This window comes from Drosophila subpulchrella, chromosome 2L (genome assembly GCF_014743375.2).
Source record: "Drosophila subpulchrella strain 33 F10 #4 breed RU33 chromosome 2L, RU_Dsub_v1.1 Primary Assembly, whole genome shotgun sequence".
NCBI classification, from domain to species: Eukaryota; Metazoa; Arthropoda; class Insecta; order Diptera; family Drosophilidae; genus Drosophila; species Drosophila subpulchrella.
In genome coordinates this window covers 25,959,074-25,980,834 of record NC_050610.1, presented here as the reverse complement: position 1 = coordinate 25,980,834, position 21,761 = coordinate 25,959,074, and the positions used below count along the sequence as shown (strand labels likewise).

The 21,761-nt window shown below is 44.0% G+C and overlaps 4 protein-coding genes across 10 annotated transcripts; 2 read left to right on the top strand and 2 right to left on the bottom strand.

The window, feature by feature from the left end:
* The first annotated feature begins 2,213 nt into the window (after positions 1 to 2,213).
* Positions 2,214 to 4,296, top strand: LOC119547207 (cysteine-rich with EGF-like domain protein 2). Of its 2 annotated transcripts, none has more exons than XM_037853955.1 (3): positions 2,214 to 2,738; positions 3,050 to 3,478; positions 3,962 to 4,296. In XM_037853955.1, exons 1-3 carry the CDS (start codon positions 2,282 to 2,284, stop codon positions 4,024 to 4,026), a joined length of 951 nt encoding a protein of 316 aa, XP_037709883.1. In that variant the 5' UTR covers positions 2,214 to 2,281; the 3' UTR covers positions 4,027 to 4,296. The 2 variants fall into 2 exon arrangements, with proteins under 2 accessions (XP_037709883.1, XP_037709882.1); XM_037853954.1 differs by having other exon boundaries at positions 3,560 to 4,296.
* LOC119547206 (sodium/hydrogen exchanger 8) lies at positions 4,193 to 6,778 on the bottom strand. Its single transcript, XM_037853953.1, has 5 exons — positions 6,108 to 6,778; positions 5,650 to 6,053; positions 5,529 to 5,593; positions 5,140 to 5,471; positions 4,193 to 5,084 (listed from the first exon to the last, which is right to left on the bottom strand). The coding sequence occupies exons 1-5, from the start codon at positions 6,776 to 6,778 to the stop codon at positions 4,610 to 4,612; spliced, it is 1,947 nt and encodes a 648-aa protein (XP_037709881.1). The 3' UTR covers positions 4,193 to 4,609.
* Positions 6,779 to 7,849: 1,071 nt separating this feature from the next.
* On the top strand, positions 7,850 to 14,989 carry LOC119546484 (S-adenosylmethionine synthase). 4 transcript variants are annotated; one of them, XM_037852778.1, is made up of 7 exons: positions 7,850 to 8,002; positions 8,754 to 8,975; positions 10,701 to 10,778; positions 11,153 to 11,275; positions 12,352 to 12,464; positions 13,171 to 13,850; positions 13,925 to 14,989. In XM_037852778.1, the coding sequence occupies exons 2-7, from the start codon at positions 8,852 to 8,854 to the stop codon at positions 14,031 to 14,033; spliced, it is 1,227 nt and encodes a 408-aa protein (XP_037708706.1). In that variant the 5' UTR covers positions 7,850 to 8,002; positions 8,754 to 8,851; the 3' UTR covers positions 14,034 to 14,989. The 4 variants fall into 4 exon arrangements, with proteins under 4 accessions (XP_037708706.1, XP_037708708.1, XP_037708704.1 ...); XM_037852780.1 differs by lacking the exon at positions 7,850 to 8,002 and adding an exon at positions 8,138 to 8,272; XM_037852776.1 differs by lacking the exon at positions 7,850 to 8,002 and adding an exon at positions 8,258 to 8,397.
* Positions 14,990 to 16,285: 1,296 nt separating this feature from the next.
* LOC119548146 (ATP-binding cassette sub-family G member 4) lies at positions 16,286 to 21,168 on the bottom strand. 3 transcript variants are annotated; one of them, XM_037855245.1, is made up of 10 exons: positions 21,064 to 21,168; positions 19,028 to 19,280; positions 18,605 to 18,728; positions 18,462 to 18,549; positions 18,308 to 18,409; positions 18,108 to 18,253; positions 17,541 to 18,054; positions 17,313 to 17,481; positions 17,005 to 17,261; positions 16,520 to 16,948 (listed from the first exon to the last, which is right to left on the bottom strand). In XM_037855245.1, exons 2-10 carry the CDS (start codon positions 19,230 to 19,232, stop codon positions 16,520 to 16,522), a joined length of 2,034 nt encoding a protein of 677 aa, XP_037711173.1. In that variant the 5' UTR covers positions 19,233 to 19,280; positions 21,064 to 21,168. The 3 variants fall into 3 exon arrangements, with proteins under 3 accessions (XP_037711174.1, XP_037711173.1, XP_037711172.1); XM_037855244.1 differs by lacking the exon at positions 21,064 to 21,168 and adding an exon at positions 19,650 to 19,872; XM_037855246.1 differs by lacking the exon at positions 21,064 to 21,168 and having other exon boundaries at positions 16,286 to 16,948; positions 19,028 to 19,232.
* Between the last annotated feature and the right edge of the window lie 593 nt (positions 21,169 to 21,761).

The following is a 21,761-nucleotide window of genomic DNA, read 5'->3' as shown; positions in this document are numbered from 1 at the left end:
GGTTGAATTCTCAAACGTTCTGCATTCAAGATTTTCTTCAAGTCGGGGGTCAAGTTTTGAACCCATTTTCATGTTGGAATTTTTCGAAGTTCCCATGACTGTCAAAGCTAGAGCCCAAAACTCCACTTCTAGATTCCATAACTTCAGTTTTTGGACTCCGATTTGGACGTGGGATACCTCTATCAGTTTGTGGTTGAATTTTCTTACGTTCTGCATTCAAGATTTTCTTCAAGTCGGGGGTCAAGTTTTGAACCTATTTTCATGTCGGAATTTTCCGTAGTTCCCATGACTATCAAAATTGGAACCCAAAACTCCACTTCCAAATTCCATAACTTCAGTTTTTCTATTCCGATTTGGACGTGGGATACCTCAATGAGTTTGTGGTTTAATTCTCAAACGTTCTGCATTCAAGATTTTCTTCAAGTCGGGGGTCAAGTTTTGAAGCCATTTTCATGTTGGAATTTTTCGAAGTTCCCATGACTATCGAAATTGGAACCCAAAAACTCCACTTCTAGATTCCATAACATCAGTTTTTGGACTCCGATTTGGACGTGGGATACCTCTATGAGTTTGTGGTTGAATTCTCAAACGTTCTGCATTCAAGATTTTCTTCAAGACACGGGTCAAGTTTTTAACCCAGTTTCATGTTGGAATTTTCCGTAGTCCCCATGACTATCGAAATTGGAACCCAAAAACTCCATTTCTAGATTCCATAACTTCAGTTTTTGGACTCCGATTTGGACGTGGGATACCTCTATGAGTTTGTGGTTAAATTTTCTTACGTTCTGCATTCAAAATTTTTTTTCAAGTCGGGGGTCAAGTTTTGAACCCATTTTAATGTTGGAAATTCCCGTAGTTCCCATGACTATCGAAATTGGAACCCAAAACTCCACTTCCAAATTCCATAACTTCAGTTTTTCTATTCCGATTTGGACGTGGGATACCTCAATGAGTTTGTGGTTGAATTCTCAAACGTTCTACATTCAAGATTTTCTTCAAGTCGGGGGTCAAGTTTTTAACCCATTTTCATGTTGAAATTTTTCGTAGTTCCCATGACTGTCAAAACTAGAGCCCAAAACTCCACTTCTAGATTCCATAACTTCAGTTTTTGGACTTCGATTTGGACGTGGGATACCTCTATGAGTTTATGGTTGAATTCTCAAACGTTCTGCATTCAAGATTTTCTTCAAGTCAGGGGTCAAGTTTTAACCCCATTTTCATGTTGGAATTTTTCGAAGTTCCCATGACTGTCAAAACTAGAGCCCAAAACTCCACTTCTAGATTCCATAACTTCAGTTTTTGGACTCCGATTTGGACGTGGGATACCTCTATGAGTTTGTGGTTGAATTTTCTTACGTTCTGCATTCAAGATTTTCTTCAAGTCGGGGGTCAAGTTTTTAACCCAGGTTCATGTTGGAATTTTCCGTAGTTCCCATGACTGTCGAAATTGGAACCCAAAACTCCACTTCCAAATTCCATAACTTCAGTTTTTCTATTCCGATTTGGACGTGGGATACCTCAATGAGTTTGTGGTTGAATTCTCAAACGTTCTGCATTCAAGATTTTCTTCAAGTCGGGGGTCAAGTTTTGAACCCATTTTCATGTTGGAATTTTTCGTAGTTCCCATGACTGTCAAAACTAGAGCCCAAAACTCCACTTCTAGATTCCATAACTTTAGTTTTTGGACTTCGATTTGAACGTGGGATACCTCTATGAGTTTATGGTTGAATTCTCAAACGTTCTGCACTTAAGATTTTCTTCAAGTCAGGGGTCAAGTTTTAACCCATTTTCATGTTGGAATTTTTCGTAGTTCCTATGACTATCAAAATTGGAACCCAAAACGTCACTTCCAAATTCCATAACTTCAGTTTTTGTAATCCGAGTTGGACGTGGGATACCTCAATAAGTTTGTGGTTGAATTTTCTTACGTTCTGCATTCAAGTTTTTCTTCAAGACGAGGGGCAAGTTTTGAACAAATTTTCATGTTGGAATTTTCCGTAGTTCCCATGACTATCGAAATTGGAACCCAAAAACTCCACTTCTAGATTTCTTAACTTGAATTATTTAGACGTGGAGTACCTCTATGAGTTTAAGGACGAGGGTTAAATTTTCAGTGAGCCTGTCTGAACAGGCTTCTACCGAATTGCCCGCGGGTTATCGGTATTTGCAACGTGTGCGTGAGGTACCTATCGATGTTATCAGACCAATCGATAGTGTCGGCTCAAATAACACGTAAACTTAAGAATATTCGCCGGCTAAAAAACGCAAGAATTCAAAGATAATGAGAGTCAAGGACTGTTGGCTCGCCACGCTGGCATTCCTGGCGTTCCTGTCGATGGCCTCGTCGTCTTTTTCGTCCGAGAAGCCAGTTCCTCCGCCCTGCAGGGCCTGCAGCCAGTTAGTTGGATCCTTTAAGGCAGGACTCGAGCGCACGAAGAGAGGACATGGTGGCGGGGACACGGCTTGGGAAGAGGAGAAGCTGCGATCCTACAAAACCAGCGAAGTGCGGCTGGTGGAGATTCAGGAAAAGCTATGCTCGGACCCAGAGGTGGTAAACAAGGACCACTGCCACAATCTGGCCAATGAGCACGAGGCGCTTCTGGAGGACTGGTTCACCCACAATCAGGCGCAGAGCCCCGACCTGCAATCGTGGCTTTGCATCGACCAGCTGGCTGTCTGCTGTCCGCCGAACACCTACGGAGCAGATTGCCAGCCCTGCACCGACTGCAGCGGAAACGGTATGGTTTAATTTCCAAGGGTATTTCAATTTAGCCCCAACCCAAAACTAAATCTTCCGACCAGCCGGTATAGACTAATTAAAGGTATTTAGTCCACAACGGAGCGAGTTCTCCAGTCGATAAAGACAACCAAGTTTTAAAAAGCCAGTGTATACGAAATTGATACCCAGATGTACACAATTTATTTCATTACAAGACTTATAATTAATAGATTTTTTTAATTTCTGACAACCAGATTTAAATGTTTGGCTGTTTCTATGTAATTAAGTCCTTCTGTTTGAATGCTATAACTGTGCCATTTTATATTTCAGGTAAATGCAAGGGAGCCGGAACCCGGAAGGGCAACGGAAAGTGCAAGTGTGATCCTGGCTATGCGGGACTCAACTGCAATGAGTGTGGATCGATGCACTACGAGTCCTTCCGTGACGAGAAGAAATTACTGTGTACACAGTGCCACGTGGCCTGCGGCGATGGCGGTTGCACTGGAGGTGGTCCGAAAAACTGCCGCAAGTGTAAGGACGGGTGGAGCATGGACTCGGAAGCGGGGTGTGTGGACATAAACGAGTGCCTGGAGCAAAAGCGTCCGAATTCCTGCCGACCGCAGCAGTTCTGCGTAAACAACGAGGGCTCCTTTAGCTGCCTGGAGTGCGATCGCTCTTGTGATGGCTGCGACGGCGATGGCCCGGACATGTGCAAGAAGTGTGCGGATGGCTTTGAGCTGAGGGACGGCAAGTGCCACGGTAAGTAACACACATTTACACCAATTTGCTTCTTAACAACGCATTTACCACCATATGTCTTGCACCTCCGACCCACAAAAGACCTTTCCGCTGAGCAACGTAGCAACTACGTGAGCTATACGCGAATGCTCACTTACTTCGGCATGTGCGTGGCCACCTGCGTCATCTTCCAGAGCTCCACCCACATTGCCTGGGGTTGCATTGTTGGGGCGGCGGTGGCCGTGTACATTGCCGTTTCTGAGTATTGGATGAACTCGGAGGCAGAAGGTGGCCACCAGCCCGAAATTGACACTAAGCAGTTGGAGGAACTGATCATGAAGTCATTATAAGCCAAACTCTGCCGGGTTAGAAGACACAAATCGAGCGGTAGTGTTAGGTTTATTTTTTGAAAAAGATGAACGAGAGCCTTAATGATCAGTATTCTTGATTAATACCAGTTGCAGTTGCTTAAGCATTCTAACGATTTTTGTACTTCGTTTGCAGTCAGCAGCGATTCAAATTCCACGATGAATCAGCTCGGTGAGGAGTCCACGCACGAAGAACTGTAGCAGTTTCCATAGCGCACACCTTTCGTAGTCAATTTTAGTTTAATAGTTAATAATATTACCATTGATATGTAATTATAAATTCTATTGCCAAAGTGAATTTAAGAAAAGTTATTGTTTTCCTTCACTAAAAATTTTATTCACCAAGCCGGTCAAAACCACATTTTGCTATTGGTATCACATTTAAATATATTTTATATTTGGTTTCAATGTACAAAATCACAAATGCAGTCATAACATACATTCAAGTATCAATAAATGGATTAAACATAAGTTTCTGACCTAGTCTGTTTTTGTGACGTCCAAATTGCTATTTTGAAGACCAAATTTTGTGTGCAACGAAATACTGTTTTAAGCGGATAAATAAAGGAACTAGCAAGATACGGATGATTCAGTGCATGTAGATCTAACAAATAAACATGTTGGAACAAGGATAATATAGACAAGTTAACAATCACCACCACCATTGTATAAATAAAAACGATAAATTTTACCTAGAACAACTTAAGTAATAAATACGATCCTTTTCTTTGGCCACCAAAGTTTCCCAACACAGCCAGAGTTCCCCAAAACAGCCCTCGAATTTCTACGATCGCGTCAGATGACTCTGACTTGTGCTGGCCGCCAACCCGATCTCTTCATCAGATTCATCCGAATCCAATGGACTCACGCGAATGGCTTGGTACCACTTGTTAGTCAGGTCAGCCATTTGCGACTTGCATTCGTGCAGTTCCTGACTGTTGAACCGTCGCGTAAAGAACGGAATGAAGTACTTGCGATCCATGCGCCCAAAGCGATCGCGGGCCTGTGTGAAGGTGACGTCTTCCTCCTCAGTGAGCTCCGACAGGTGTTCCGAGTCGATTGCCTGACCCCATTCACGGGTCTTCGACAGGGAAATAGACTTCGACCGCTTTCGGCCGCTGCCACTGCGCCGGCCTCCCTCCTCAGGGGTATTCCGCACGGAGCCACGTGTGCGGCGTTTCTTGCCGGGCTTAAGATATTTCAGCAGCGGCATCGTTGAGCCGCCCAATACTAGCGTGGTAAACAGCACGATGATCAGTCTGAAATATTAATTTTTAAATGACTTGATATTTTTTGCAAGCCGGACCGACTTACGTAGTTGTTATGATGACGTGGCGCTTCTCCTGGCTGTCGAGGTTTAAGTGCAGAGACAGTGCGTATGAAATGGCCCCGCGTAGGCCTGAAAACCACATGATGAACTGCATCTTGTTGTTGATCTTATGCTCGCGGAATTTGTTGACCAAGAACGCTAGCGGGAAAATGTTGCAGGCGCGTCCAATTAGGCAGAGTACTATGGCCCATATAACAAAAGATAGTTCTACTTGGTGCTTAAACGAAAAAATTGCCAAGCCCAGATAAGCAAAAACGCATGTTTCAGCTATGAAAGCCAGTGTCCTCATCGTCTGTTGCATGGTGATTTGAGTAACCTACGACGATAACGTGTTAACAATATACGTAAAAGTAATATTATTCTAATGCCTTACAGTGGATAGGTTAAAATGCGTGTAGTGAGACATGACGATTCCACAAAATAGTATGGCCATGATACCTGTTGGAAAATAATTATTATATCGGGATGGGATTAAGTCAGAAACACTACTATACCGCTTAGATGTATTCCCTCGGCCAAGACGTAGGGGGCGTAGGTAAACATAAGCATCATGGCAAACTCCAGGGACGGATGCTTTCGCAAATCGATGTGCTTCAGGAGCAGTGCCGATATTAGGGCGAATATGACTCCAATTCCCGCCGAAGCAAAGAACATGGCGCAGAAAGTCTTCAATGCACTAAACATGGCCTCCCCAGTGCTGGCCTCAGCATTTGCGTTGGCCGATTGGGTGATAGAGGCGGTCAGGACAATCGATATGGCATCGTTCAAGATGCTCTCACCGAACACCAACATGTTGAGAATGGGGTCCACGTCCAAGGCATGGAAAATGGCCACAGTTGCGACAGGATCCACAGCGGAGATGAGCGACCCAAACGCAAAGGACTCCGAAAAGCTGAGTCTAAAATAGGCGGACATTAGCATGGTAATAGCTGGTAATTAATATTTAACATACCGAAACGCCACCTCTGCCAGTCCCAGCAGATAAATTCCCGCCCCGATGACCAGTGCAGAAATCGTTGTGCCGAATATAGCAAATACCAGTATCGATCCGATGTTCTGAAAAAAGTTTCCCTTGTGCAGATTGTAGCCGGACTCGAATATAATTGGCGGTAGAAGCACCAGAAAGAAGCCCATGGGCGAAAAGACCTCCTCGCGCTTCCAGCTGCCATTCTGTCCGGACATCACGTTCAGCGACAGACCAATGAAGGCCCCCAGGAAGACCACCACTATGCTCTCCGGCAGGTACTGGAATCCGGTCTGCAGCATGGAGTGGATCAGCAGGATGCCCAGCATGATCACGCAGATGACGAAGAACAAGGACAGCGAGGAGTTGTGCTCCTGCTCGACAGCATGGGAATCGATGAGCGGTGGCTCCGTGGCCACTGAGGATGCGTTACCCTTCCTCGTGATGCTTCCGTTGCCAGGAGCAGCAGTTGAGGGCGATATGTTCCCCGGAGGACTGCTGGCTGAAACTTCAGGCGAAGCGTGAGTGGAGTTGGTACTTTCTGCCGAGGTGGAGTTAATGGTTGTGATGTTGTTGGGCAGAACCGGGCCACTGATGTCCGCCGCCGCTTGAAAGACGACGAAAAGAGCGGCCGCACTCCAAAGTAGCCAAAGCCTCATTTTGACCGACGGGATGTGACGTGGTCGTAAATAACGTTCGCATTTAACTTTTCACAATTTGTTAAATTTGTTTTTCTTCACAAACAGCTGTTTATCGGCCTATCTGACGTTTATCGGGTAGAGTTGCCACATCGTTTCGGTCAACTGGCGCGTGCTTTCCTCATATTCAAACGGAAATTGTGCATGTAATAGCGCTTAATTGTTTTAAGGCGAACTATACTACACAAACAAGAATATTAATCATCAACTTTGTTTGTGCCGAGTCACGCGGTGTTGGGGTCACATAGCTGGCTGATGCTGATAGCTCTTGTGCAGATTTACTGGAAGTGAGCAAAATGAAGTCAGGAAAAATAATCAGGCAAACATTGTTTGAGACCCTCTTCTAAATACATATTTTAAAGGTAAGTAGCACTTATTTGCATAACCTATTAGAGTACAAAAAATATTATTGTACTTGTCTTGAAAGAAACAATATTCCCCAATGGCTTACTTTAAATTGACAAGTAAATGCAGTGTCACAAGCTAGCATCTGCAAGTACTATTTGTGCTTGCACATCTGTCCCAACTGTTTTTCAGGCACACGCGATCTTCTTTGAGCCCCCGGGGGGTCACTGGTCACACCTAATTTGAAAGATAATGCAGCCTGCTGTTTTCGGTTATTTTCAGTGGGTATTAGAATTTTTAAAATCTACATGCTGATTACCAAGCGCCTTGATCTTGGCAGACCTTGTTTGTGCCATGACGTGAGCACTTTTTCGATTGCACAGATTGCACGAATGGTATGAAACCCTTAAATTGGTGTACGATTTCCCTTGACCGGAGGGAGTCGGATGACCCAACCGAAAGGGTCAATCACTCCAGGTTGTGGGGAAGCTAGGATTTCAGCAAATAGTCATCACTTAACAAGGCGCCTTGCATAGCGCTTCGGATTGCGATTGTGAATATCGCCGCATATGTAAAACCGAACTTTTGTACATAGGCAGGGCAGAGAGAGTAAATTTAAATAGATTCTGAAAAGTGTATATACACATAGGTGCCTGGCGTGGTGGCACATAGTTTTGTCTGATAAGCTCCTATTTCCTGCCGACTCATCTTCCGAAACGCTGGCTACGCAAGTTTATAAATACGGCTCGCCTCTAAAAATCGACCGCAGTCGAGCTCAGGTTGAGCAGGAAGCAAGTCGGACTTCAGCCGAACCTCGTGAAATCCTTTGATCAGAACCAAGTGAGTAGGAAGGATCCGGAACCAGATCGGAACCACCAAGTTCACTCCCGCGAGGGGTGGCAACGCTGGGCGGGGGAACAGCTGATGCAATAGCAAAAACGTGGAGATGCTGATGAAGTGAATTTTTCTGAGAGTCCCGAGAACGCCAGGAAAGTTTTGCGGCCCCCACGAAGAGCGCCAAAATAAGCCCCAAAATACGTACTGAGTCAGCCGAAGAGAACGCCCCCTCCCGTTCGCGACGATAGGCAGAGGCCCGCTCTCTCGTTAGAGGTATAAATTCAGAAAGCCGTGAAAAGTGTGCGCTCTTTTTCTACAGAACCGTCGCCAAGATAGGACGTGTGTTGGCTGCGCCGCTGATTTGGTTGCCGTCGCTGAACCAGTAGAACTCAGAATCAGTGTGTATAATTTATTGAACTAATAGCCAGTCGAACACGCATTTAAACCAGCCTCCACTTGCCCAGCGACTAGTTTGCTTTTGACCCCGCGCAACGTGCGTGCCGTGAGCGTAGCGCCCCCGACTGCGTGGTAAACACGCAGCATAATGTACATAAAAGAAAAGCGATTATATAAAAAACTATACACAGTACGAAAAGCGTGCGAAAACCGGAAAGTCCCAACAGCCTTGGGGCAGCGGGCAGCGCAGATCCGCAAATGCGAAAATAGCTGTGTTTTGTGAGAGTTCGGAAAATCAATTTCGTCAAGCGTTTTTTAGCTCCCGCTAATGTGGCCTGTTCTCTCTCTCTTCCCACAGCTCCACCAACAACTTAACCGACCGGAACTCGCGTTAAAGCCCTTCTCCTCCGTCAGAACTACAAGCTTCGAGCTACACACTACAAACTCCCCAGCAAAATGCCGCAAAAGACAAACGGACACAGCGCCAACGGCTGCAACGGCAGCAATGGCAACTCCTATGACATGGAAGACGGAGCCACATTCCTGTTCACTTCCGAGTCCGTGGGCGAAGGCCATCCAGGTAAGTGTTCCGTTGCATCCGCGCCACCTCCTATTGCATCATACCGCTGGTGCCTCTGCATGTGCGTCGTGTGTACAGATACAGGCAAAATGCACACTCGGTCGCACTGAGGGATGTACGTCTGCGTCGTCTGGCGGTGCTCATAGCCTAACCGAACCGTTTCTCCAGGCTCTGAGGCCCAGCTGGTTGAAGCCTCAGCCCCTCTACAGCCATTGCCTTTCCCACACCTCCACCGTCTACTGTCTGAGATCTAACAAAATGGCGACGGAGTGCTATGCCGCATACCTTTGTGGATTGCTACCCAATTTGCGCTTCTTTTGTAGCGGTTGAGTAGTGGAAAGAGGGTAGCGAATGGCAAAAAAACGTGCTTGTTTACTCAGCGATATGATGGAGTGGTGTTCCCCCGGACCGCTAAGAACCCATCAAGAGTAAGGGCGATTTGTTACGCATCTCATGGATTGTATATTCCTGGGGCTCGGATTCTTCGCTGCATCGTCAGGTGCCGCAGCCGGCAACCTGGGCCCTCGTAGAACAGCTGGCCACTCTTGAGAGCGGGGCCAAACCTTGTGCTTGTGGGTCCAACGCAATTTATAGACTGGTTCTTTATCGTTTGCGGCTCTCACACTTTCATTGAATCTGCGTCATGCGCACCATGTGCTTCTGGCTCGTTGGGAGCTGGCCACTGGGAGCATTCTCTGCGCTCCTCAGCGCTGCTTGTGCACTCGTACACTTGTTCGTAGAAGGAGATCAAAACAAGGGCCAAACTAAAACAAACCCACGTTGACTTTGTGGCGCTCCACGAGTCCGCTTTCAAAGCTTATCTTTCCGGCGAAATTGCCAACCACGTGTTCCGCTCGAGCTCGGGCTTTTGCCGCTGCCAGAGTTTGTTTATATCAGCGGGACCGAGCAGCAAACGAATGTATTTGACAACAGCTGCCGATAAGGGGAGCGACCTTTTATACTACGCATTGATTACTTTTACCATTCTATATTTTATAATGCTAATTAAGTCGGCTTGGCAAGCCAGCCTCGACAGCTCTGCTTGTAGATAAGGGCCGAAAGCTACCCAAAAGACTACACCCCGAAGGGTTGACATTAATTTCACCTGTCTTCCTGTAACGAGTGAGTGACGGGCTTGTTACATAGGGATCGTATCTATCCGGAGTTGCTTTCTCAAAGTTAAATTAAACCACTCTTACCTACATATTAACGATAATTTTCCCAGGCGAAATCGAGACGCATCGCCATTTATATGAGTCAACACTTTTACGGTTTTGCCAATTCACGAGCCCATTGCTGACGCAATGTTTAAGTTCAATAACGCTGTTTCCACGGAAAGCTGCCGAAAGTCGAAGGGCTCCGATTACGCGACATGTTTCGGGACAAAGCGCTGGCAACGCGACTGGTGTCGGATGAATTCCAGTCAAAGGATTCCAAGCGCGATTCGGCATTGGATTCCATCATATTTTGTTTGAGCAAACGCCATCATTGCCTTAGGCTCTTGTTCTGAGTTATAGACATGAAGTGGCATTGAATTTCGCTGGCAATCGCAGACTGAAAATTAAAATAAATCGCATGGCCTGGCAATTTTTTCTGTCTCGCCTAGGCGGCGACCATTGTTGGGGAGCGCGTGTGTTTGGCACAAACGCTGCTCCTTCTGCTGCCCCGCGTGCTTGGCGGTACACATTATCGTATCTGTACTAACCTCCTCCTCTCTTTTTGCAGACAAAATGTGCGACCAAATCAGCGACGCTATCTTGGACGCCCATCTGAAGCAGGATCCCAACGCAAAAGTGGCGTGTGGTAAGTCTTAAAGAATCCAGGAAACCATGTCTGCCCGGTAAACCTGTAAGCTGAAATCCCAAACACCAAGGCTACTGACCTCTTTGAGTCTCCCGAAATCGGTTTCTAATAGAAGCTCGACAAAAAGGCGCCGAAAGAACATATTTGTCTTTGAGGGCGGCAGACCATCCATAAATAAACTCATCCGTAAAGTAAACATTGGCGCAGCAATCGACGCGTGTGCCAAGCTTTTGGAAGTCAGCTTATACGATGGCCAGCATAAATAAATAAGGCGAACCGATCTGCAAGGCGATGGGAAGGTTTTACAGATTTACTGGAGAGGCTGGCTTTGCCATTAAAGGAAGACTTAAATCTATTCTTCTTGTCTTATACAGAAACCGTCGCGAAGACTGGCATGATCCTGCTATGCGGCGAGATCACATCAAAGGCCGTGGTCGACTATCAGAAAGTTGTTCGTGAGACAGTGCAGCACATTGGCTACGATGACTCCTCCAAGGGTAAGTGTCTACTAAGTATATCAATTATTTGTGGGCGGGTTCCAGGATTCGTTCCTCACGTCGAAAATACGTACACACTTGTATACCAATATTAAATCACCATAAAATCAAATCAAAATCAAAAAGGTTTCGATTGGAAGACCCTAAATCTGCTTGTCGCAATCGAGCAGCAGTCGCCCAACATTGCCAACGGCGTGCACATCAACCGCGAAGAAGACGACGTCGGCGCTGGTGACCAGGTACAGCAAAGCTTATCCGTTCTCCTTCTACCGCCTAGCACTAAGTGATGCGGAGAGTGTGTGTGCGTTCGTTCGTTTCGTTTTCATTTTGTTAAGTGTTCCCCTCAAACCGTATCTTTCCCACATTAACTTGGCTCGCTCACAGGCCAACGAGGGCTTCACCTTTATCATTACCAGCAGATGAATATTAGGAGAATTCATTTATTTCACAACAGACCAAAAATGTTTAACAGCGTCCATTTGATATGGAAATTGAATCGATCCCATATTTATAAAAAGATTTAATTATTCAATAGCAATCTGCAGATAACAAGTTAAAAGGTGCACCTTGAGCAAATCAGCTTCTGCTGAAATACATAACACACGTCTCATTTCAATTACACTGCGGGTTTTCTAACCACATAAATTGCATTCTACCAAATCCATCGAAAGATTTTTGTAATCATTAAGAGTCTGTTAGTTGACGTTTAAAGGTACCCAGCGAAAACGAAGTCTTGCATGCGGCATGTGTTCCCCTATCAAAGAAGACCGAAAGGTTTCCTAGGCTACGGTACAACCAATTTCATCAGACATCAGCTTATTGCAAAGGAGTCCTATTCAAGAAAACATGAGCTAATTTTTTAAATGAACATTTACTTATAATCTAGAATAATAGGGTGATGCAAATCATATTATAAACATTACTTACAGACATTTTCCTGTGTGTGTGCAACATTGCTGCGCTCTTTTCTTTTATCTTTCTCTCTCGTTTCATATTTAACAAAACACGATACAAACCAATACCATATTTTAAACGATATTGTGCAATTCGCAATCGCGGTTCGAAACTCACAAAAGGTTTCGATTTTAAAACGTGCAACGTCCTCTTGGCATTGGACCAACAATCGCCCGAAATCGCTGCCGGAGTGCATGTCAACCGCGCCGAGGAAGAAATCGGTGCCGGAGATCAGGTGTGAATTAGAAGCAGTAACGCACTGACAGTCTCGGCAGGCCGGGATCGTAGACCCTTTCCAAAGAGCGACGCATCATATGTTCTTCTATAGATCGCCAATTGGTTACGGATCAGATATTCACGGTGGTTGGGCGTTTATAGGCTCTTTGGAAGGGGTTTTACTCAACTTGTAAAATTTGTGTTTATTGTTTCCTTAATATATTTTCGTAACTAATCGGAAGAGTGTATGACGACTGTACCACTATTTAGTTTCGAATTCATATTTAGTTTAGTACCATATGTAGCGCTGCAATATTGTTCTAGCAATTTCACCTCCCCTCCAACCTAACATTATGTTGCCCTGATTGTTATTTGAAGCTGAAAAATCTATTCGTTGTTCAATCAGTAAATTACGGAAATTTCATTTACCTTTAATTTCTTCAGCGTATACAATTGTTTCAAATAACAAATGCACAAAACCAAAGCACACTATTCATCACACCGCTTATTCATCACAAAACACAATATTTTGGCTGTTTAGTTGCATTTCTACATTCTCTGAACCAAAAGCTTTTTCAATCTCTACCCAATGCATGATTCGCCCTTGAATTTTCTAACCCACATGTATTTTATTTCACTAACTCTACTGACTTTTTGGTTTTGGTTACTTTTGCTTGGAGCTTATGAGAAAAGATCATTACTAAAGCTAAATGCAATTTTTGCAGGGCATTATGTTTGGATATGCCACAGATGAGACCGAGGAGTGCATGCCCCTCACGGTCGTGTTGGCCCACAAACTGAACGAGAAGATTGCTGAGCTGCGTCGCTCGGACGTCTTCTGGTGGGCTCGCCCCGATTCTAAGACACAAGTCACCTGCGAGTACCTCTTTAATCAGGGATCAGCTGTTCCCAAGCGGGTCCACACCATCGTAGTGTCCATGCAACACTCTGAGAAGATTTCGCTTGAGACCCTGCGCTCGGAAGTAATGGAGAAAGTAGTGAAAGTTGTCATTCCCGCCAAATACATTGATGCCAATACCATTGTGCACATCAATCCCTGCGGTCTCTTTGTCATCGGTGGACCAATGGGTGACGCCGGGCTAACGGGCAGGAAAATCATTGTGGACACCTACGGAGGTTGGGGCGCCCACGGCGGTGGTGCCTTCTCTGGCAAGGACTTTACTAAAGTCGACAGATCTGCAGCATATGCAGCCCGCTGGGTGGCCAAGTCACTGGTTAAAGCTGGTCTGTGCAAGCGCTGCCTGGTCCAAGTCTCGTACGCCATCGGTCTTGCCGAGCCTCTTTCCATAACCGTGTTCGACTACGGCACATCCCACAAGTCACAAAAGGAACTCCTGGAAATCATCCGGCGCAACTTTGACCTCAGGCCCGGCAAGATTGTCAAGTAAGTGCAAAGCCCTAGAGTCTAGATACGTCAATATAGTAACTATAACTGATTTTCAATAATTTTGTGCCCAGGGACTTAAACCTGCGTCAGCCGATATACCAGCGCACCAGCACTTATGGCCACTTTGGTCGTGCCGGCTTCTCGTGGGAGGAGGCAAAGCCTTTGGAGACTGACAACTGACTAGACGCCGACGCGCCGCTTCCGCAGTCACCATGTGCTAAAAGGTCGAAGACATCGTTATCGCCATCAGCGTCAACATCAACAGAAACCACAACACCAACGTAATTTTTAGTTTCGTTTTTAAAGTAAAAAGTCGGGAAGCTAGCCACATCGGCCATCGTCCTGCTTTGGGCTTTCGTTTCTTACCGCACCTGCGCTCTTCGCTATATAATTTAAACCAATTTGATGTGTGTAGTCTTCTCACACAACACTAGTTGTAGTCGTCATACTACCCCCATATATATACTTAATAGAGGGCTCCAACACAATTGATGAGCTTTAGTTATACATATACATAGTATAGAGTCGCTCAGTTTTGTTATCACAAAAATTGAAGAAGTAGTTAGTCTGCCCTTCAAATACCCTAAAATGTAATTCAGTTGGCATCTATTGAAATTGTATAAAACTAATATCCGTTGCCTAGAAATTGTGCACCATTCTCATGCCCTAATTGTACACATATTTTTGTATCTTTTAATATTGCTTTATGTTGTCGTATGCGTTGTATATGTTTAACCAAAAGTTTTTAAGCAACTCGATTGTATGTAAATTACACACTGTCTTTGTATTTTCTGTAATCAACCAACCATAAGATAATGTATTTTCCTTTACAAAAATATATTAAAAATACAGATAAATTCTTTGTAATGCATAAAAGACCTGAATGCACAGACCGGGGCATTTTAGTTGCTGAAACAACAGAATCGGTGCCGAGTCTAATGTTGCAATTTATTAACAGACAAAATAAACAGTAAACCAGTTCAAACTGCTCCCGGTTTTTACACAAGGGCCGCAAGAGGCGCCCATAAAATAGTTAAATCTGAAATATTGTAATATTTAAAATATGTACAAGTCAAGCAAACTTTCACATGACAATGATCATTGCAATAAACTTAATCGACAGTTTTAATTAAAAATGCTTTGTTTCCAGTAGTCGTACCTTATTTTGTACTTTTTATTGATAAGTGTACAAGTAGGGCATGAATTCAAATTAAAGTCTTAAATAGCCGTTATCCATTGAATTTGCAGTGCTTAAAAACACCAAATTTGGATGCATACCATTTGGTATTAAAAATACTGCAAAATCCCAGCTAAACAGCTAAAATTTCCTAATGCATCAGAACCTATCGATGTAAATTTGTAAAATGTAAAATTGAAGTCAATCAAATTTTTGCTGAAAACTGAAAAATTTCCTAAAGTCCGAATAAATTGTATAGGTATCTAAACATTCCAATTGGTTTCTATACCCGTTACTCGTAGAGTAAAAGGGTATAGTAGATTCGTCGGAAAGTATGTAACAGGCAGAAGGAAGCGTTTCCGACCCCATAAAGTATATATATTCTTGATCAGGATCACTAGCCGAGTCGATCTAGCCATGTCCGTCTGTCCGGATGAACGCTGAGATCTTGGAAACTATGAGAGCTAGGCTATTGAGATTTGGCGTGCAGATTCCTGAGCTTCTTACGCAGCGCAAGTTTGTTTCAGTAGACTGCCACGCCCATTGTTGTTTTTTTTTCATTTTCATCCGCGAGTCAGAAATAAAGCTGGATCAAATAACTATGTGTGCCTAGTTTCCCATCTAATTGTGATAAAGCAAAGGGGAGAATAGTTTTGCCAGGATCCCCTGTTGCGCTTCCCTTTGGTTCTCCTTCAAGAGCAAAGCCCTAACCAGAATATTTGCAAGACGAGTGTTTCTGTATAAGCTATTAGCACTAGAGAAGAGTCTCTGCCGCGACGGAGCCCCAATTGCTTGCCAGTGAGATCCCAGCCGCCCCAATCAGAACCACATATTTGCTCGTCGAAGATTTCTGTGTGAGGACAGAAGAAGGGTCGCTGCGAAAAGCCTCAGGCACAACAAAAACGTAAGTCCACTACTACATACATACGAATATGGAAATGCCCATTAGTGATCGACTACTTGGCATTATAATTACACAATCACAAGGAATAACAGTGGTAGTACTCGTACATGGAGACAAATAAATGTTCAGCTGTATCAGAAGTCAAGAACACCAGGTAAATGTTTATATTCTTTATTTCATGAAATATCATTGGACCAGCACTAGATTCTAATCGATTTCGAAAGGACTTTCCCAAAATCAATCTAATTTTGTCAGCTTTTGGTCGTATTATTATTAATTGTGGTGATCTTTTTGGGCTTGTCGTCTTTTCTGGCAGCATATTTTTAGGCTGCAGGAACAAATATAATAAACTATTTTGTTCTTCTTTATTTTTATGTTTTAAATATTATCTATTGATAAATGAATATAATGGCTTCCTAAAACTATTTTTTATCCCAAAAATATAATATTTATCCAAGGATTAAGTTGTACATATCACTTTGCCCATACTTGTCTTAGACTTTATATAACGTGGGTTACTTGGAGGTTTAGAATGTCCACTGAAATCCCGCTTAAAACTATTTTTACATTTTCCGGGTTCTATTTTTAATAGTTGTACGAAGTAAAGTTAAAATATTTAGTTAACAGCTGTAGGACGTATGCGAAAATCGGGTTGACTGATGATTTTTTCAGCCGTTGTCTTATCATAATATACGCTGCAACAGTGAAAAGCAAATAGAAGCCAATCAAGCAGGTGAGAGACCACAAATAGTGCATGTGCTCAAAACCAAGGAAGGCTAGAAGGACCTTGGACTTTTTGAAGGAACAAAATATTTCCGTGTCCTCGCAAATTGTGTCGGCGCGCCCGTAGTCATACAGGGACGCGACTAAGCCTTCCATACCATGGCGAAGGTAGCTAAGATGCATCAGAAACCTCATAAGGGGTGATATGTAGGTTCCTCCGCCGTACCCTATGCCGTATATAGAAAGCAGAATCAGAGGCACGGCTAGCACTGGCCCCATGAACATTGCATTCTGAAAGAAATTCTGATCAAAATATACTCGAGAAGAGTAGGTACAAAATTGCTTACCACCAAGCTTAATCTACTGGAGATCAACAAGCCAAAGCTGTCCGAAGTTAAGGCAGTAACAAAAGCTATTGTAAACAACATTGCAAAGCGGAACCATTCAAGAGGTTGGCTGGACATTAAGTACACAATGGATAGGTATATAACTGCTAGAATGAACATTGATGGCAGCTTCGACGAAATCATTGCAGCGTAATAGGAGCTTAGACGGTACCACTGGTTGTTATACTCCCTCTTCAACAGATTTATTTCCGTGGGAACTGCAAAATATGTGTTCTTAACTAAACGTATTTATATATATTTATACTTACAGTAGAGGAGCACTGGCATCATAGGCAGGTACAGGTATGCTATCACAATAGTGAACATGAAACCGAAATTGAAAAGCGCTTTAGAGGCCGAGGTACCCATTCCAAAGTAGAGTGACCCCACCAGTAACGCCAGAACGATGTTCATGTAGAACTTCAGCTTGATGTACGACTAAGGGATTAAAGGAATTTTAAAATTGCCATTCGGCGTCTTTCGCTTAGTGCACTTACCTTGTCCCTCCACATTTGGATCAGCATTCGTATTAATAGCAATTTGTACTGCATCCACCAGCTACACTTGGCTTGCAAAAGCTTTGGGCTGATCTCCTCTTCAAACTGGTCCATTTCGTAGTACGACGACGCTCCCGATGTGGTGTCGGTTTTGGTGGGTGTCACTTTTCCGTCCTCTGAAGGAGGAGTCCATCGCGCAACCTTGCCGTTCCCAACGGCCTCTACCATTGGCTCGTGATAGGAATCTCCGTACTCGAGGCATGCCACTTCGATGATGAAGTCTGCCGGGTTGTAGGTTATTGGACAGCGTAGCCCCAGGTATTCCATGTAGGGAACAATATTGGAGCCTCTTCCTTGGTAGATGCACTGGCCCTCTGCGAGGACGTAGACTGCGTCGAGCATCTCAAAGATCTTAGCGGATGGCGTGTGGATTGAGCAGATCACAGTGCGTCCTCCGGCGGCCAACATTTTCAGTAGGGCAATGCACTGAGAGCTCGACAAATCATCCAGGCCGCTGTTGGTTTGGGTATGAATAAATATAATTTTTCACTGATTTTATAAACTCACGTCGTGGGTTCGTCTAGAAAGATGACAGGCGGGTTGTTGACCAGCTCGAGGGCAATGCATAAACGCTTTCGCTCACCGCCCGAGAGCTTAGGGGCCATGGTGTTTTGGGATCCTTTTAGGCGCAGCATTCCCAAAATTTCGTCAATCTACTCAGGGTTGGAGATAAGAACACAAGGCCAATGTTTTAAAGTCAACCTCACCAATTCGAGTTTTTGCTTAAGATTGAGTTCATTCCCCAACTTCAGGTTTGCCGCCAAAAGCATCATTTCGTGTACCGAAAACTGCGGATCCAGAACATCTGTCTGTGAATTTAAGGAATTGTTAACCGAACATATTTCAGAAATCCACTCGTACCTGCATTATGTACCGGGACATTTTGCGGAAGACTCTCATATCCCGTGGACTGTTGTTGACCAAAATCTCGCCGGAACTGCTGACGGCGCTGGTGTGGAATATTGATGAGTTATTAAATAGTGGTTTGATGTGTTGCATTTTACCCAAAACCTGCCAAAAGGTTCAGCAGTGTGGTTTTACCACTTCCTGAAGGTCCCATTATAGCCGTAAGTTCGTGGGCGTGAAACATCCCGTTGACTCCCCGCAAAATCGTCTTTGTCTTTGAAGCTGCATCAGGGGGCGACAAAAATAAAAAAAAAAACATCTTAGTTGAATACTAATCTTTAATTAAAAGGTTACTTTGCTTCTATTGGCATGACTTTCACCGCAGCTAATGTGGAATTAGCTGGAATAATTGCCCTTTAATATGTGCATTTTCAACATCAGAAAACAAGCGGTTTGTGGAAACAGCAATTACTTTGGGAATTATGTCCAATTATCATTCTTAATAACCCATTATCAGACACGAATATATTCATTTCCAATTACCCAACCGTAATGATCATGAGCAGATCATATTCACTCACCATTGTTCTGGTCGAGCACGTCATAGCTCAGTTCCGTAAACTGCAAATTTACCGCTGGCCAGGATGGCAAATACTTGAGTCCATTGACTGACTGAAAGTCCTCCGAATGATCGGGCTCGAGGCTTATGGCGTTGATGTCGCTGCTGTATTGAAGGGAACTGTTTTGGGAGTTTGTGCTGCCCTTAAGGCTGCTAGCAGTTTGCATCTTGATATTTCTAGGCAGCGTCTTTGCTGCTATCCGATGTCATTGCTCCTGAAATAGAGATATTGGGAACATTTGATAACAAACTTAACGATTCACTTTGTTTATTAATCGCCATTGAAAATTGATTTAGTTTATAGATCGCTCAGAGTTTCGCTTTTGTGATAACCTTTCGATGGGGTATTAGTCGTAATACTGGAATCTCTTGCTGTCATTTAATGGCGCAGATTCATTTGTACAATGAGAATCAATTAGTAAACAGCATCGTACAAAAAGTTAATAAGTTTCGTGGTTTAAACCAGTTTGTCAAATTTATCTTCACCGTTTGTTTCGTTTACCTGCTACTTTGAGTTGAGTTGAATTAAAGCGGCAATTTCATTTTGCTTTAACTGAGTATTTGCATTTCTAAAAATTACTTACGCGTAGCTGGGACCAGGAATAGCGCCCTCCCTTTGTTCTGAAAACGAATTCCGTACTGACCGAAGAACTTTTTAAATGAAATTCATTTCCCCGACTAAACCAGGAATGAGCGATCGATGTCTATGCGCAGCCCGAAAACGAACTCAGATTTTCAATTGATGGAAAGCAGTACACAGTACACACACGACTGACAGCCTGCTCGAGTTCTGACCGAATGACTGGCTGTCTGATTGAGCGGCGGCGGTCTGGAGATCTGGCTATTTGCCGACCGAATCTGGGTGTGGGGGCAAGAGCAAATGTCACGGAGTGCTGATGAGTAGCCTTAGTAGGGCTCAGTGAACAGAGACTGGGCACTCGATTTGCGATTATCGCGATGCAGTCACTGCACCACAGACAGAACTTTCGGAGAATTCCAAGTGTTATCAGCTAGTGGGCCAATCCATAGCGGAAGTTTTGTCCGGTGCTAGATTTAAGACACCAGCTGATGGACGGGCGGACAGTGCGGATGCGCAATCTGGACGCTGTTGTTCACTCTTTATCTTTTCTTGACACTCACTGAATGCGGGCTCCATGTTTTCGCGAGCGAAGCGCTTTATCTGCGGAAAGCATTTAGCGGCAGCGTATGAATATAAATTTAATTGTGAGTCGCTCTTAAACGGGTGCGTGACCATTGGCCCCACTTTTTTAAACCGTCTAAAAAGAACTCGGGAAGCGAAGCTTGCCTACCTACGAATACTGCTGCAAGTTGCGCATAGATAGGTGTTACCTCCAGTGTGTCTAGGGTACTCGAAAGGCGACTTGCCGGCACAGTCTTTGTCTGTTTCATTTTTGACCGTTGCTGTGTGAGTAATGGCGCATGTAAATGCATTGAAGCGGCGAATGTTGAACTTTGTTTCGGCTGGTGATACATGATCAACAATCCTACATTGTACGAATAAATATAAGTATTTGTATATCTAAGAAGCACCACCTCATTTCAGAAATATAATTATACATTCCCTAGTGCTCGCGCATTTATCAGGGCATGTGCTTTTCTGCCAATAAAGCAGAAGCGTATAAGGTCTTTGTATCTTAATCTCACAGAATTATCGGTATACTCTGAAATATTTATGTGTTTGTAGGTTTTTAAGTCATGTACTGAATGTGTACTGATAACAACTCCCGCAGTTGACCCAGAAGCCGATTAAATAATTGACTTTGCTGTTGCTATTTAGGAGGTATACAATTTCTATCTTTCTTGTGCGTACTCATGCTAGCACTCTCACATTCTTTCAGTTGTTCCCTAGTTGTTCGGGTTCAACGAACGCGGTTAGATATAGCCGGCGAGCTCTACGATTTGCAACTGCGTTAGTGCACCACTCACTGACACTGTAGCTGCAGAGGGTGGATTGGCGGAGCAATAGGGGGCACTTACTCCACTTTCTTTTTGTAGTTGCTGCTGTCGCTGGCTTTCCACTCTCTTTCTCATGGCGGCAACCGCGGCGGCAGCTAGGTGGCGTCGACTTGTTGCACCGACGAATGAAACGGTACTGAAAGCGAGTGCAGGAAGAACGCAGCAGTGACTGCTACTGTAAATGCTAGATTTACAGAGGCGAAGCTCTGTGCCCGGTCAGAATTCTTCTGCCCTTCTGGGTAGAGATGCAGTGTCTGGTTCCTTATTTAGAGAGGCGGAAAAACTTGTTTCGCAAGATCTCGAACTCGACACATAAGGATACGGCCGGTCTATTTATAACGATTCCAGTTGGCTGGCCAATAGAGGGAATGCTGATGGCTCTGACCTACCTCAATACTCTTGTGGCTTATAATTTTTAGATAAAAGTCGGAACTGTATGAAGCACTTTGTAAAACAAATTGCATGCAAATCTCTTCTGGTGCATTAAATTGAAAATGCATTCGGCAGACAATATTGTGGTGATTTACATGAGCTGCTAGCTGCCATTGCATAAATATATGGCATATTTTAAGAGAAATTGCAAAGTCATTGGAACAGCGCTTACAGAACGCATGGCGTTGCCATGACATAAAATGATACCCCCTATTTCGATGATTTATTGGGAAACTTTGAATTTTTAAACTTAGTAATTTTTTTTGTAATTAACATAATCGTGAAGT

Bases quoted from the DNA above. Each gene is read 5' to 3' on its own strand.
- LOC119547207 (XM_037853954.1), top strand. From the start codon at position 2,282: ATGAGAGTCAAGGACTGTTGGCTCGCCACGCTGGCATTCCTGGCGTTC. The intron at 2,739-3,049 runs GTATGGTTTAAT...TTTATATTTCAG, and splicing joins CACCGACTGCAGCGGAAACG to GTAAATGCAAGGGAGCCGGA. The intron at 3,479-3,559 runs GTAAGTAACACA...GACCCACAAAAG, and splicing joins GAGGGACGGCAAGTGCCACG to ACCTTTCCGCTGAGCAACGT.
- LOC119546484 (XM_037852778.1), top strand. From the start codon at position 8,852: ATGCCGCAAAAGACAAACGGACACAGCGCCAACGGCTGCAACGGCAGC. The intron at 11,276-12,351 runs GTAAGTGTCTAC...AACTCACAAAAG, and splicing joins CTACGATGACTCCTCCAAGG to GTTTCGATTTTAAAACGTGC. The intron at 13,851-13,924 runs GTAAGTGCAAAG...TTTTGTGCCCAG, and splicing joins AGGCCCGGCAAGATTGTCAA to GGACTTAAACCTGCGTCAGC.
- LOC119547206 (XM_037853953.1), bottom strand. From the start codon at position 6,778: ATGAGGCTTTGGCTACTTTGGAGTGCGGCCGCTCTTTTCGTCGTCTTT. The intron at 5,472-5,528 runs GTAAGGCATTAG...TTATCGTCGTAG, and splicing joins CGCATTTTAACCTATCCACT to GTTACTCAAATCACCATGCA. The intron at 5,085-5,139 runs GTAAGTCGGTCC...TTAATATTTCAG, and splicing joins CACGTCATCATAACAACTAC to ACTGATCATCGTGCTGTTTA.
- LOC119548146 (XM_037855245.1), bottom strand. From the start codon at position 19,232: ATGCAAACTGCTAGCAGCCTTAAGGGCAGCACAAACTCCCAAAACAGT. The intron at 18,550-18,604 runs GTAAAATGCAAC...ATTCCACACCAG, and splicing joins AACCTTTTGGCAGGTTTTGG to CGCCGTCAGCAGTTCCGGCG. The intron at 16,949-17,004 runs GTAAGCAATTTT...AATTTCTTTCAG, and splicing joins CCAGTAGATTAAGCTTGGTG to AATGCAATGTTCATGGGGCC.